At 48.2% G+C, this 15,044-nt stretch overlaps 4 protein-coding genes across 4 annotated transcripts; 2 read left to right on the forward strand and 2 right to left on the reverse strand.

The window, feature by feature from the left end:
* The first annotated feature begins 1,636 nt into the window (after positions 1 to 1,636).
* GGS22DRAFT_30335 (carbohydrate-binding module family 18) lies at positions 1,637 to 4,163 on the forward strand. The gene is made up of 7 exons (XM_047966754.1): positions 1,637 to 2,033; positions 2,081 to 2,321; positions 2,380 to 2,475; positions 2,528 to 2,676; positions 2,728 to 3,224; positions 3,281 to 3,554; positions 3,719 to 4,163. The coding sequence occupies exons 1-7, from the start codon at positions 1,729 to 1,731 to the stop codon at positions 4,104 to 4,106; spliced, it is 1,950 nt and encodes a 649-aa protein (XP_047817249.1). The 5' UTR covers positions 1,637 to 1,728; the 3' UTR covers positions 4,107 to 4,163.
* An 895-nt stretch (positions 4,164 to 5,058) lies between these two features.
* GGS22DRAFT_30393 (uncharacterized protein) lies at positions 5,059 to 7,428 on the reverse strand. Its single transcript, XM_047966755.1, has 5 exons — positions 7,216 to 7,428; positions 6,990 to 7,139; positions 6,584 to 6,919; positions 5,500 to 6,531; positions 5,059 to 5,427 (listed from the first exon to the last, which is right to left on the reverse strand). Exons 1-5 carry the CDS (start codon positions 7,228 to 7,230, stop codon positions 5,407 to 5,409), a joined length of 1,554 nt encoding a protein of 517 aa, XP_047817250.1. The 5' UTR covers positions 7,231 to 7,428; the 3' UTR covers positions 5,059 to 5,406.
* Positions 7,429 to 11,361: 3,933 nt separating this feature from the next.
* Positions 11,362 to 13,582, reverse strand: GGS22DRAFT_30430 (Cu,Zn superoxide dismutase-like protein). The gene is made up of 5 exons (XM_047966756.1): positions 13,289 to 13,582; positions 12,985 to 13,114; positions 12,794 to 12,871; positions 11,732 to 12,570; positions 11,362 to 11,680 (listed from the first exon to the last, which is right to left on the reverse strand). Exons 1-4 carry the CDS (start codon positions 13,478 to 13,480, stop codon positions 11,999 to 12,001), a joined length of 972 nt encoding a protein of 323 aa, XP_047817251.1. The 5' UTR covers positions 13,481 to 13,582; the 3' UTR covers positions 11,362 to 11,680; positions 11,732 to 11,998.
* Positions 13,583 to 13,814: 232 nt separating this feature from the next.
* On the forward strand, positions 13,815 to 14,780 carry GGS22DRAFT_30450 (ribosomal protein L13). The gene is made up of 2 exons (XM_047966757.1): positions 13,815 to 14,017; positions 14,097 to 14,780. The coding sequence occupies exons 1-2, from the start codon at positions 13,997 to 13,999 to the stop codon at positions 14,613 to 14,615; spliced, it is 540 nt and encodes a 179-aa protein (XP_047817252.1). The 5' UTR covers positions 13,815 to 13,996; the 3' UTR covers positions 14,616 to 14,780.
* Positions 14,781 to 15,044: the final 264 nt, after the last annotated feature.

Here is a 15,044-nt window from a genome sequence, read left to right on the forward strand (position 1 = left end):
TGATAGATAATTACCAGTCGCCGTTCTCAAGATGATGTTCATTAATTCGTGGTAAGCGCTAAGAACTTTTCATTTTCGTGTTGTAGAACATATAAGGGGTTATGGGGTTTATCCGATTAGGTGAACCCACGATGGTAAACAGCACCTCATAATAACATTGATTATTAGATGCAATGAGAACCAAATGGCTATAGTAGCATTCAAGTAATGGATTAAAGAAAGTCATGTGACAGGTCGGGCGAGTATATATCAACGGCGTCTAAAAATAAAAGTTATCTCTTGTTAATATTCGACTTTGAAGACACAATTGGGGAAGAAGATGGCACGTTCCTCTTCTACGTTACAGACTCAAAAGACACACCTTGAGGGAATACCATCTATGTTCGTTGCTGATTGCTGCGGAGCGAACCTACCGAGACTCGTCATCCTTTTGAATGATCTACCTACTGGCCGCTATCCGAGTTGCGCGATTCCGGCTGTGGACCGAGCACGCCAGCGCGTGGGAATCTGGGGAGTGTCGAGAGAAAATGGGCAAGGTAACAATCCATTCCAATTAATATATTTCTTTGCATTTCTGTTTCTAATGCAAACGAGCCTGTTAAAAAAAATTTGCGGCTAGTGGTAACCAAGCCATTGGATGGTATCTAGTTCTGGAACAGGTGTTATGCAATGCAGAGGAGATGGTAGGTTGCTTTTAGGATATTTTCAAATTAATATAATATAGCCGTCTCCAATCCGGCCCCAGTCACTTCAACCGTGGAATGGATGAAGGGCTGGACGATGAGGCGAAGGCTTGGCGGACCGAAGGGAACTCGATCCCAATGTCGTTTTCTACCCAGCGACGCGTCTCTAACCCCACAAACGTTTTGCTGCACTGTCACCTTGATCTCTGATGCCGTTGCCATCGCAATTTTCATACACACAACCCTCTCTTTGCCGAAAATTCAGGGGGAAGATGACGAGTCATTCTAAATTCCACCGAATTGGCAAGCCGTCGATCACGAAGATCGGGTCTTCAATAGAATGACCCCCGGGTGAGCACCTTCACCTTGGAGAAGACAAGGTCTCAAGTATACGAGAGCCTCAAGAAAAGTTGGCAATACCTTATTGTGGGCAGCATAGACTTCTAAACGTCTAGAATCCGGAGAACATCCAAACTCATATCCAAGACAGCGGAAACAAACTATTCCGGGAATATTGGACATGGGTACTGATGCAATATTTCCTCTCGTAAAGGCCTCGATGGACTTGACCGTCAACATGGCATGTTGGTTTTCCAACCTCGTGTTCTTGTTCGCGCATAGGATGCCACATCTGGCCAGTCCAGTCTTTTCGAAGACGCCATGACGACGGCAGCTGCAAATCTAAGAGGACATCTGCAATACCACATCTTTGAGTGGCTCGTAAGCGCAGGCAGTCTGCTGCCAAGGTAGCATCCGGGTATATATTGAGTGCTCCTCACATGGACCGCCAATGCCCCCGATCCGGGGGACCATGTGCATCTAATACAGATCTTTTCTGGGCCATCGTCTCTTCGCGGCATTCGGTTACGCGTGGCCTTAATTATTAAAGAGCCCGTCCTCGCTGCTCGATCCCTTGGCTGAAGATCTATCGTGACAGCCAATTCGCCTTGTCTTCTCTGAGCTAGGAACTCCCACGGCTTGAGAATTCGTTGTGCTCAGCCCTGACATTCGCTTTCTATACGGGGTCATATCGCATTTTATCACGATGCACTGGTGGAACGCCGTGGTTGTGGCTGCTTGCGCTAGCCAGGCGGCTGCACATGCGAATTCGGATGATCATCCTCGTGGCGTCCCAAAGCTCGCGGGGGCTCGAAGGTTCTTGTCGGAATTCGGAGGAAAAAGGAGTTGGGAATCTCGGTCGCAACCCTCACAGGTAACTGAGACAGTCGAAGGTCCGGAAGAAGAGGGAAACCAAGAACGAAATGAGCTCGATAAACGTCAGAGAGGTTCCACGAGATGTGGCGCAAATCGTGGAAAATGTGCAGAGGGATCTTGCTGCTCGGCTGAAGGGTTAGCCCCCATTTCGGACTTCCGTTGACTATGCTAACGCCACAAAGCTACTGCGGGCAAGGGGAAGACTTTTGTACCTCTCCAGACTGTCAGATTAACTACGGGCCAGCGTGCGATGGTAATATACAGCCATCCGGAGCGGACACTTCGTCTATTTCTCGTACCAAAGTGGGCAAAGTACAGTACGGTGGCGTTGGTATTTACGACTGTGTGAATAATGGTGATATCGCTGTCACTTTCGATGATGGTCCATATGATTACACCAACGACCTTCTCGACAAATTTGCTGTATGTCATACATCTACCCCCTATTATTCCCAGATATGAACTAACACCTGGAACACAGAAATATGAAGCAAAAGCTACGTTTTTCATTACTGGTAACAATCTAGGAAAGGGGCAAATTAATGACCCGGAATATCCTTGGTCTACCGTAATCCAGGTATGCACTTTCGTTTGAAGGAATAGAGAATGGAGTTGACAAATAGAAATAGCGAATGGCTGCTGAGGGCCATCAAATTGCGAGCCACACATGGTCACACGAGAACTACAGCCAGTTAACCACAGCTCAATTCAAAAACCAGATGATATGGAATGAGATTGCTCTAAACGACATCCTCGGTTATTTCCCTACTTACATGCGGTTTGTGCTAACCTCCTTTCTAAATAGGGGCTCATACTAACTTCCACGCAGACCCCCCTATTCCATTTGTCCCGCTGGTTGCCAGTCACAGCTAGCTAACCTTGGATATCACGCTGTTTACTTTGATCTTGACACTGAGGGATATCTCCATGACGACGCAAAACAGATTCAAACGAGCAAAGACATTTGGGACGAGGCGGTTGACGGTTCCAACCCGTGTGAAGACAGTTATCTCGAGATCGAGCACGACATCCACTACCAAACCGTCTACAATTTGACCGACTACATCCTCGAATCCTTATTCAGCCACGGTTACAGGTCCGTTACAGTAGGACAATGCTTAGGTGATCCCCCTGAGAACTGGTACCGAGCTGGTACAGGAAAGGTCCCGGATTACAACTTTACCATTCGAGCCCCGACTGGAACATTTAGTTGTCTCCCTACACCCACGTCTACCCGCCCGAGCACACCGAGCAGCACTTTGAAAGTGAGCGAAGATGGAAAATGCGGCACAGGGGTGACATGCGCCGGATCGCAGTACGGAAACTGTATGTAAACCCCAGTAACCTCTGTGACTGACTATAAGCTTAATCTCGGCTACTAGGTTGTTCTACCAATAGCTGGTGCGGTGGCTCGATCGATTACTGCGGCTCGAACTGCCGGCCCGAATTCGGTATCTGCTCGTCTGCAGACTCACAGATCCCTACGAACCTCCCCCTCCCGAACGGTCCAGGAACTACGGGTAACCCTGACGACCCCATAACCACAACCACGACTTCGGGTCCTGCTCCTACCAGTACACAGGATGTATCGGTCGACGGTAACTGCGGTAACGGAATCACCTGTCAAGGATCGGAGTTTGGAAACTGTTGTTCAGTGTCAGTTAGTTCTCATTCTACTATTTTTCTATCTCAATCACTCGGGGTTGTGTTGTGGATGATATGGATTTATTCCTAAATTCTATGCTTACAAGGCATGAATATGGAAAGTTCGATCACTTGTTTAGTAACTAACCAACTATACTAACACAACTCCATCATAGAAACGGCTGGTGCGGATCAACAATTGATTACTGCGGCGAAGGCTGCCAACCAGCATTTGGATCAGGATGCCAGGCAAGCGACCCATCACCACCGTCATCCCCTCCAGTGACCACACCACCTACAAGTACCAGCGCCTCTTCTACCTCTCCGCCATCAACATCTCCCCCGACAACCACAACAAAGACAACAACAACTAAGACGGGGAGCAGTAGTACGAAAACAACGAAGACGTCGACCTCGAAATCGACTTCGACCACTAAGAAGTCTACATCTACGTCTAAATCTACATCTCGTTCAACATCCCACTCTACTTCCCATTCTACATCTCATTCAACAAGCCACTCCTCAGGGAAAGGGCTACCGGCCGAGGCAACGCAGACAAGTTAGCAAGCAGTCGTTACAAAGTGAGAGGAGGATATAAACAATTTACCTAGGCCACGAAAAGCACCATAGAAACGATTCAAATATAAAAGCAATAGAATCAGTCAGTCAGTCAGTCAGTCAGTCACAAGAGCCACATGCATAGCGTGAAGTCGCAGTGATAAAATGCCAAAGCCCTCGGCGGGAGTGATTTTGTCTACCTACAAAGCCAGATACTATCCTATCGATGACCATCCATCCCCTATTCTTAATCTCGATTCTTATTTCAGTTCTGTCCCGCCAACTGAACTCCGATGCTCCCGTCGCGAATGATAAATACCTAAATACGAGAAGAAGAAAAAAAACAGAACATCTTCCTACTTTCATCGAGTACCTATAGCCTGGTAGCCCCATACTCTCCGGTAGGAATCCCATTATTACTATAACCCGATAGCTCTAACTCATATATGATATTGTATGGATGACGACGACGCACGCACGCACTTGGAAGGTAAGAAAAAGGCAAGGATGGATGGATGGATGAATATGTAGGTAAGTAGGTAGGTAAATAGGTGGTAAATATCACTATACTCCTTCTCCTCCACCCCACCCGATAGGCCGTGAAATCCATTCGCCGGTTATCCGATTCTAAAACTGGGATATATATGCTGTAGTATGACGATGATAAGAAGAAAAAAAGTAAACTAAAAAGGACTAGGGAGGTAAATATGATTGATTGATGGAGGTGTGAAGTGTGAATCCCAAGATCCCGCCACGAACGAGTTGGCGCCGGCTGATTTGATAGGTAGGCACCTATTATAACCGTCGTCGTTATCACCGTCGAAACGAAACCCCGTCTCTACGCCCGGGCCGGGGTAGGAGACGGGAAGTGGGCGCGTGTGTGCGTGGGATGAAACTGTCGCGCTTTTCGTTTCACAACGCATTACCAGACGAAACCTGAAATCAGCCCACGGGATTGATCTTCCCACTCGTCGGGCGAGAATCGGGGATTTGTGTAATAATTGTATTTAAGAGGTTGGATGGATGGATGAATGGATAGATGGATGAATGTAGGTTATGCAGAAAAAGAAGACAATAAAATAAAATAGTAGGTTAGGTTGGTAAAAACTAATAAATGTATATATAGATATAGATGGGGAGTAAGTAGGTTAGTTTATAGTAATTGTATATTATTACTGTAAAAAGGTGAGCGAAGCCGTGTAGAAAAAAGACTTCTTCATTACGTCGTATGAAGTCAGATCGCAATTGTTTTGGGTATCGTTGTAATCGTAATTTGATTTGCCGCACACGAAGGAAAGAAAAACGTCTAGATTTCTTGCACCCATATCTGTCATCATCGTCGTCGTTAGTAAAGTGAAGCCATAGGATGATAGTAAATCAAGTATCGTGGAAAACTCACCTCCAGTTTCCCCATATCCAGTCTCTGTTTCCGCGCCTGCGACTTCACACTCATCATCACCATCTCGAGATCATCCTGGTCGCCCATCGTGATCATCTCGCTCGAGCCGGGGGAATCCTCGTCCTTGACCTTCAACTTGAAGCGCCGTCTCAGGCCGAACTTATCTCGGATGCGGTCGACGAGGTCGGGGAATTCCACCGTTATGGGAACCATTACGTATCGAACGTCCTCGGAGTGCACCTTGATCCGCACCTTGCGGATATCCGGTCTCCTCGACCCGCCTCGTGACGAGCCCGCCACCGAGGTCCCTGGTCGTCGGTTCGATACCATCTCGAAATCCCCTTCGTCGAAGGAGTCGTAGTCGCTGCCTTCGTCCTCTTCTTCGATGTACCGGCTGGGTTGGTTCCGACTCCTCTGCGATTTGCTTCCTCCCGCATTGCTCCCACCTCCGTTATACATATCGTAGACATCATCCGGATACCCATCATCCTCGTTCCTCGAGCGCCGGGTTCTAGGGGCATCGGATCTCGAGTAGCTTCGTTGAGGCGGCGATCGTACTTCCGACGCAGCCCGCGAAGGGCCCTTGCGTTCACTCTGGGGTGAGCTAGTCTTATCATACCGACTACTCTTCCCGGACTCCGGGATATTCAAACGTGCAGGCATCGGCTTAGGGCCATTTCGAACAGAAGCGCCGCGGCTCATGGCGGCGGGCTTGTCGTTCTCGGGAGGTGGCGTGGGAGGGAATGCGTTACGGCTGGCTGGGGGTTCAGACTGCTGTCTCCTGCTCTGCAACCCAGGCTTGACGAGGTTCGTGGCCGCGAATGATAGGTTCTCCGTCGGACGATCGTCTTTCTCTGCAGCTCGCCCGGCGTTCTTGATCTCCGATCCAGCGAAGCCCGTAAATGCGTTGGCCCGATCCGAGGCAGCGACTAGACGTGCCTTTCCTAGGTAGTCTTTGGTCTTTAGATTCCGAACTTTGGCCTCGTTGGGTCGGTATACAACGCCCACGGGGATCGAGAATACAGTGTAGCCCTATGGAATGTCAGTTAAGAGGTCTTTTTTATATGAATTAAATGGAACGTACCTCAGCCTCTTCCCGAATAGCTTCGTCGATGACATTGTGATCTTCCACCACCTTCTCCTTGACCGCATAATTCAAATCCTGTAAACCGGCATCCTTCTGCTGCAGATAGATGTAGCAGAGACCTCTGTTAAACAAGACCTCGCAAGAGTATAGCTTGAAAAGCAGACCCAATTGCGCATAGTCGATCATCGTATTGCCTCGGAGATATAGCAGGGTATCGTTGAAATTCGCTAGAGCCTCTTCGAAGTCGCCTAGTAAGAAGTTCGACACTCCTTGCTGGAAATAGGCCACGGCTAAGTATTGATCTAGTCGGATCGCCTTTTGGTAGCACTCGACCTAAAGACAGAAAAACTGTTTAGCAAACTCGATGAACCTCGAATTCGGTTTGAGGTTATAATCCGCTCACAGCTTTCTCGTGCTCTCCTAGCGTCGCATGTATAACACCCATGTTAAACAGGATCTTGGACGTATCCGAGATGCCGTCGAATTCCTTGAGCGCCTCCTCGAACTCATTGTTGTCGTACCGGCTCAGGGCCGATACCCACGTTTCTATTTCCTTGAGCGGGAGTTAGCATTGTAATCCCTAATCCTTAACCCCCTATACTCTTGTGGCTTAGTTTTTAAAAACCTACCTGTTTTAAAGACATCTTGTCGCCGGGATAGGCCTTTAATTAATACCAATTGCTTTGTCCAGAAAGCAAAGGCGGGAAGGCCGTTTCCTTGCGGCGATTTTAATGCCGGCGGAGTTTCGGATATCCTCTTCTTCTTCCGCTTGTTCTTTTTTCGATTAAATCCTGTTCAGCCTCGACTGTTGAAACTTGACTTGGCTTGACCTGAATTGGTGTTTGGATTTAATAACCTCTGTACTACTAATCCCCTGGCTGTGGTTGTGGCTTAATATTAAAAAAGCTCCCCTCTTTCTATCGCCCTGCTAATAATAGTCTTTGGTCCGGGTGGGCGGTTCGCCTTGCTTTTCGCGAAATTCTGACAGCTGACGCTGACGCTCGATCCTTTTTTTCTTCGCAATTGAAAATTCACTGCGGCATGTATGTAGGTCTAGCTACGATCCAACGGGACTTGCTTAGGATTGGGCGGGCGACTTGGTTCCTGGGGGCGGGTAGATATGGTTGTTCGTTGGTACGGGGACACCAGCAATCTTGCAGCTCCTTTGTGACAGGCAAAGTGCAAAAAAAAGAACGAGGTCGGGGGTAAGTTGGGTGGATGGTGGGATAGATATGTAGGTACGGATGCACGAACGGCCACGAGCCAACTGCAACTAGGTGGGCCTTGGGATGGATATATGGAAATATCGGAAAACGACAGAAAGGACCACTTGTTTAGTGGTAGAGTGACATGAAAAGTTACGTCTTTTCTTTCCTTTTTCTTCGCACTGCAAGAAAACTGCAAGGAATGGATTAGGTCGGTGATGAGAATCGGTAGACTTGCAGCTCGGGTGAGGAGTTAATGAGTGGATGAACGACAACGAAGCCAGCGCGTACAGAAGGACTAAGAGTGGGCAGGAGGCGGAAAAGACAGTAATGGGCGAGAGGACGGAGGACCTTGTGGTGCCAAGGTAAAAAGCATTGGACGGGAAAAGATCAGAGTCGGGAACTTCGCTCTGGCTTGAGATGGGAATCATGCAGTATGTATTGCTCAGTCTCTCTCTTTACTTCCCTTACTCTTTCTCTTAGGTACTCTTTCTCTCTGTGTCTTAGGTACCTTCTCTAGTATCTCTGCTCTCTTCGCAGTAACTCTGACCCCGTCCGCTTCGCGATTGTGATGTAGCTCGAGTGGATACGGAGTACCTCTTTGCGGGCAGCCAAAACGACGATGATGCTAACCAGGGTTAAGACCGACTTAGGGAGAAACAGGGGCAGGGGTTCGCTCAGCCGAGAGCTTGGACTACAGGCCTGGGCTTGGGAGACGAGGAGGGGCACTGAGCGCCAGTCAATTCATCCTCTACTCTGTCTCTCTGTACAGGATACAGAATACATTCTACTTTTGCTTATTCCATTTTCCCTTTTGCTTTGCCAATAGGCAATAATAGTGACAAGGAGGTTGGCGATCAGAAAATCTGTCATCCAACTTGTCGTTCGACCTACCATGATTTCGAACAGGCGCCATTGAAGCCAATGTGTAGGATCGTCTCATCCTAACGACTTCTTAGACGTAGAACACGTTGGCAACGAATGGTCTACCGCAGTACGGCCAGAACTCGAACTCGAACAAGCGCGCAAAGCCGCATTCCATTTTCATCTCGGCCGTCTGTATCTATTCCAAGTTCTAGACGCCGATATGAAATTGTTGTACGACTTCAAAAGCTTGAAAATGTTGTTTATAGAACAGAAGGATGACGGATGAGAAGTCCAGGAAGTAGTATCGTCTAGGCGCAAAGTCACCAGGCCACTTGGTCATAGAATAGATTCCTCCTCGGCTGACTATTGTCAATTTGCTTTTTTGGCTTTCCTAATTCATCATCGCGGAGGGGCGAGAGGTCTCCTCAAAGACCCCTTATCACTCCTAAATCTCTAAAATAGTCATATATGGCCATATACTCTTCATCTGTTTAAAGGTAACGGTAGAAGGAAGAAACGTATGTTCCAATATCTCGATTTCTTGATTCCTGTGTATTCGAACTTTGTGATTACTACTTCGTGGTGTAGCGAACATCCGGAATACAGTGAATATAGTTGTCGATATTGTTAGGTTGCAACATGGGACAAGGGGGGCCTGGCCTCTCCTCATGCAGGAAGTGTTCCAAAATGCAAAAAATCCGCTTTAAGGGGGAATGATTGGTCCGTCTCCTCGACGAAATTCAGAACGGCCCCACAATGTCCGACTCCAAGCGTTTCCAAGGGCGCCTAAAATCTGCATCGTGAAGTACTAGGTAGCTCCTAGGTAGCTGGAGATACACAATTCCCTTCATAAAGTCGGAAAGTCGGGATGTACCAGCATACGTAAGTACATATCTAAAGTCACGGTAATTATTGTGATGCCTTCGAGAACTTTCCTCATGGACGAATCAGCATCTCCCTTCCTCCCTCGAGCTGTCCGAATGCTCATGTGACGGTGTGTCGTCCCATCTTAATCCTAGAATGAAGAATTTGCATCTATCGTCGTTCCTCTCTTTTACCCCAATGGGGTTCCTAGGGTTGTATCTACGCGCCGACAAGCCTTCTATGTAGGTAGCTCTTGTCAGCACTAGGTATTCGTCACTCGCGGTGATGTGATGTGACATGATCGTGAGATAAGATTATGTATGTAGGAATCGTTACCGATTTCTTGCTTGATGTCTGTTAGATCTCTCTCCACATGCCTCGTCAAATCCCCGATTGATGAATCCATCGCTTTCTAAAAATCTATTATATCGTGATAACATTTCCGCCATTTCCCAGCTCCCCGATCCTTGGACGGCTTTACATCATGTACCATACTTTAGATTAGTGTGAGACAAACGCCACTTATGAGTACGTACTTCGAGATCTGGGACTAGCATCGTGGTGTGTTACGAAACTCGCTTCTCCCCAATGCGTTTGAGGCGGTTTTCCTTATTCATCAGCTTTTCAGATCTGATCCCGCCCAAATTTGACCAGGGAGTCCACGTTAAAGCAAACGTAGTCGGTGCGCCGCCACGCCGCGCATGAAGGAAAGACTATTCTAGCTCGGCAGAAGGGACAGGGTGCATGTTTGATAACCCTCAAACTTCGATGTGTTCGCGTCTTTCGAAGCCCCTTGGATCCACGACATCTGTGATCGAACCTCGCTAGCGGATCAGATCCTCGGGAGAGCCTCAACTAGCCCTCGCATGGCTCTCCGAGAGAAAGAGAGAATTTTGCCATTGACGTTTTGAAAATCGAAACTAGTAGGATTCCCTATCGATCCTTTGAGCCCTACTGAGCCCTACTGAGAGTGATATTATGTGTATTGGGGTGTTTGCTCGTCCTACTGTAGTTAGAGAGGTAACATTCGGGGCTCAACGCTTGTTGATCCTTCGTCTGCGGGTGATGTCTGGTGTGCTAAAGTGGCTGCATAGTCCTTCCGCCTCAACAGTTCGTCAAATAGCGTACCCAGACAGACAGGTACGAAGTACGCAATACGCAAGTTTTACTTGCAATCCCTGTTGCAGCAGACGTGCGCCGGCAGGTACCGTAACTGGGTTCCGATTTTCTTCATGTTCCTCAGGTTTGAATTGATCTCTCTGTCTCAATCCACGTGTTTCCGGTCACCACTAAGTGGGACTTCGGCCCTGCTGCGACAAGGCGTGGCATTGAAAAGTAGAGCCAACATAATCCGCACGTACTCTACATCTACATATTACCTAACTGTATGGTAAGTATTTGTTAGATGTGTTTGATAAGATACGCGTCCTTAGTTTATCTACCCAAGTTTAAGATCCAGATCCATTGTTCTGGATCTAGGTGCTGACGACTTTTGTTTGCTTTGAATCAAGATAAAGTAGAGGAATAAGCATTGCGGGACAGCCACCTCCTGCTAACTTTACCTTAATCCCCCGGACCCCGTATGCTCTACGCTGTAAGGCTTGGTTGCTGGGTCCTGGGGCTCGGGAGTAAACGACGAGACTAGACTTTTAATCCTGCCTACGTCTTGTCAGACTTGGCTTTGGATAAACCCCTACCCATGAGCCCTTCTAGTGAAAAGAAGGCGAAGATCTGCCATTATTCGCATGCCTTTCCTCCACGATTATCTTCATCGCTTTGCCGACATTAAGGCAAAAGAGGCCGGGCACACGACGACCGTCGAAGGCCTCATCCCATCTATGTTTCGTTTGGATTATTGGACGGCAGTGGCTTTTGTAGGAATGGCATCCCAACGAGGCAATTCTTGGCGGCGATTCATCATGAGATCTTAGCTGGGGGATAGTAGTGGCGCCACCGTGGTTCGTTGTATCGTGCCATCAAGTATACGATATCACGCGATTCTTAAAGTCTCTTCTAGGCAACTGGTCGGCAACGCTATCCCGAAGCCCCTAGATGTGTTTGTATTGATAAGGAGTGTTTCTTGTCCGAATAAATCGAATGACATGACCGGGGCAGATCTGTCATCTGATTTAATGTAACCTCGTCCAATGTCTGCCCTGTAAGAATGTGCCGAATTGCTGGAATGGATTACCGCTAACAATGTAAAAATACTACGACGGATCGCGCCGCGACGAGTTGCTGTGCGTCGCCAGCGGGATGGAAACGCAAGAACAGGTCCCTGAATTACCCTGCATACCTTGATGGACTATTTGGGAACGAATTAGACCCTTAAAGCAAAGTCGGCCTGTTCGGACTGTTCGAGGATGTCTTATTCGACGAGAGAACGAACTGCTGGAGGCTGACGGCTTTTATGGGAAAGCCTTATTCTTCAGTACACGTTGACGATCCGGGATGTCGTGCCGAACTACTTCGAACATTAGATCATACCCTTCTTAACTTCGTCTTTTCTTTCCTCCCAAAGCGTCTTCCCCGTGCACGAGCACACCGTCTTATCATTGTCCCACATCCCAGCGCTTCGCGCAATGACGCCGACAACAGTGTTTTCGTCGTTCTTCAGCTCAGCCTCCGTAACCCCTTCGTGTTGTTTAGAGACAACCATTGCATGCCCAATAACCTCCCAGACCTGGAAGGAGTGGTCTAGAAAGGCCGCGCCTCGACCATCACTCCCAACATGTATAGTACCGACGATGCCACGGGGTTGAGTTGTACCACTCCCGCCTGCCCAAACCGGACCCGTAGATGTAGCACCAAACTTCAGGTCGCCGTATTCTCTGATGCTTGCCGCGTATACTCCGGGAGTAACACCACGGACTGTCAAGTCTATCAGGGTCGTCGTAGGAGATACTTGCACCATACGAGCTAAGCCCCTGACCTCCCTGTCACTTGCTCCTGATCCTTCCGTAGAGGCCTCTGGAGCCGAAGCAGGCACCAATTCCTCACCACCCTTCTCATTGCGGTGATACGTCTCGAGAATGCATACAGCTGCGCCTGGAAGGATTTCAGTCAGATAACTGAGTAAAATGAGGACCCAAATTTAGGAAATTCCGGCAACTCGGCTATGTGGGGGGCCATAAGGCGCGGTGGTTGGGGATGAAGGCCGGACAGGGTCTGCTTTAATGCGGACCAAAAATAATGACCGATGCTTTGCATGAATCCGAGCTCGTAATATCAAGCCAACATGGAAGAAAAAAAACACAAATTCTCTTCTCACCGTTTGATGCACCCGATCCTCGCAGTATAGCATCCCGGCCTGTGGACTCAATAGCGCTCACAATGACAGATGGTGCAGCTATTCATGACCAGCTCATATTAGCTTAACATGGCACCTTTCAAGTGAAGAAATTTCTAAGACAAGACGAGACGAGTCAAGTCAAGTCTCTTGTTGACGAACTCCTCTCTTACCAGTCCCCTCGACTGTCACCAGTTGATCCTTCAAATTGGCTTCGACCTTGGTGATGCCTTCGAGATTATACAGCGCATCGGAAATTGATTTGACACAGCCGTCACATGTCATCGGTACGGCGAATAAGGTCTGGATTTTGGGTCGGACCTATCAGCTCATCGTTCTATAATCTTGCTTAATAGCATCTATCCTTCTGTCCCATTTCAAGCACCATGACATAATTCCTTTCCTGACTGATCATATGCCTTTCTGGGTAGACATAGGTAGGTGGTTCTTAATACGAATATAAATAGACAGACGCACCTGAAAAGGAGTCTTGATTTGATTTTGAATCGCCATCTTGTCTTCGGCGGCGGCGGAATGCCTCTTTATATAAAGCAGTGTGTCTCGCTTGTTACGATGGAAATAGGATTCGGTAGCAAAACCAAGACAGAAAAAACCGGTAGATGTTGTAAAGGAGCGGAATGAGATACCATGCAAATATCTCAGCATCATACAACTAGAGGGGTTAAGAGGAAAGGGAATTCCATGATACTGATCACATATATGGATTTATATGGAATAGACTGGAAGCCATTCACTTACACCATAAAAATCCACATTTATTTAACGTAATAAGCCACTGGCCAGCTTCCATTGTTCCTGCTTTGAAATCCATCGTCGCAATTGCCCCTCATCGGAGCTCCTGCGAGTTCGGTCTTCGGCGCTTGAAACTTGCGTCACTAGTGCGGGGCATCAGCTCTTCGCTAGTCTAATTCAATATCGATAAGACCTGAAATTCAAGTTCGGTAGCTACCGAGCACGTGATCCAGGAATATCGAATTCTGCTATCGCTCTCTTTAACATTAGGAAATCCAAGATACCCTCAAAATACCAATTCGACGACAGCAACGTGCCATTGCACCACAAAACGGCACCTCGACTAGCCTATGAACTCCTAGTCAACGCATCTTGAACAAAACCCCATATCTGCGACGACGAGGGGCCAAAGCTCCCTCGAGAGCCGTCATCATGTCGCAGACCATCGGCCTGGTAAGCTGCCAATTCCACCCTACACACAACATAGCATATCAAAATAATTCCTTACTAACCCCTCCCCCCTAATAAACAGACGAAGCTAGCCTACACACGCGTCTGGCACCACATCTCCGCCTCAACGCCCCACCCAACGCTCTCAACGCAACCGAACACGATCCCCCCATCCCTCGGGCGTCTCGCCTCGCGCATCGCCGTGATCCTCATGGGCAAGCACAAGCCGATCTGGGACCCGTCGACGGACTGCGGGGACTACGTCGTCGTGACGAACTGCGCGGCGCTGTACGTCACGGGGCGCAAGATGTGGCAGAAGACGTACTACCGGCACAACACGAAGCCCGGGTCCCTGCGCTCCGTCACCATGGACGTGTTGATGGCGAAACATGGAGGTGCGGAGGTGTTGAGGAAGGCGGTTAGTGGGATGTTGCCGAAGAATAGACTGAGGGATAATAGGATGGCGAGGCTGAAGGCGTTTGAGGGCGATGCGCATCCGTATAAGAAGAATTTGATCCGGTTTGCGGGGGTGCCGGTTGGGAAGGAGGGGTGGAGTGAGGCGGTGAAGTCGGTGAGACGGTCGGATGTTGAGAGGTTATAGGGGTGGAAAGGGGTGAAAGGGGGAGAGGATGGTGGGCAGATGAGTGGGAGCTTGGTTTAGACATTCAGGGCAGTAACTGCTGAGTGGAAGCTTGGCTCCGTATATCTGCCATGTACCATATTGTGCATGCGTATAATGAACGCATCTCATGATAACCAATATGAAAAAATATAACCAGTAAATCTTGGAAAGTGTATGGTTGGACATGTGGTTGATCGAAGCTGGGATGAGGGTATTCGAGGGGCTAGATAAAACTACACTTGGACTACATAAGAAGCACATCGGCATGGCAAAACATGGCATTCCAAAGACCAGGGAATTAAACTATGAATGCTTTTCTTATTTTTTAGGTGGTATATAGATACTATTGATTGGGAAATAGCCCATCTTATGATAATGCATTCATCGAAGATCCCACTTCCTTGTAAA

Source organism: Annulohypoxylon maeteangense (genome assembly GCF_022496945.1).
Source record: "Annulohypoxylon maeteangense strain CBS 123835 unplaced genomic scaffold GGS22scaffold_12, whole genome shotgun sequence".
NCBI lineage: Eukaryota > Fungi > Ascomycota > Sordariomycetes > Xylariales > Hypoxylaceae > Annulohypoxylon > Annulohypoxylon maeteangense.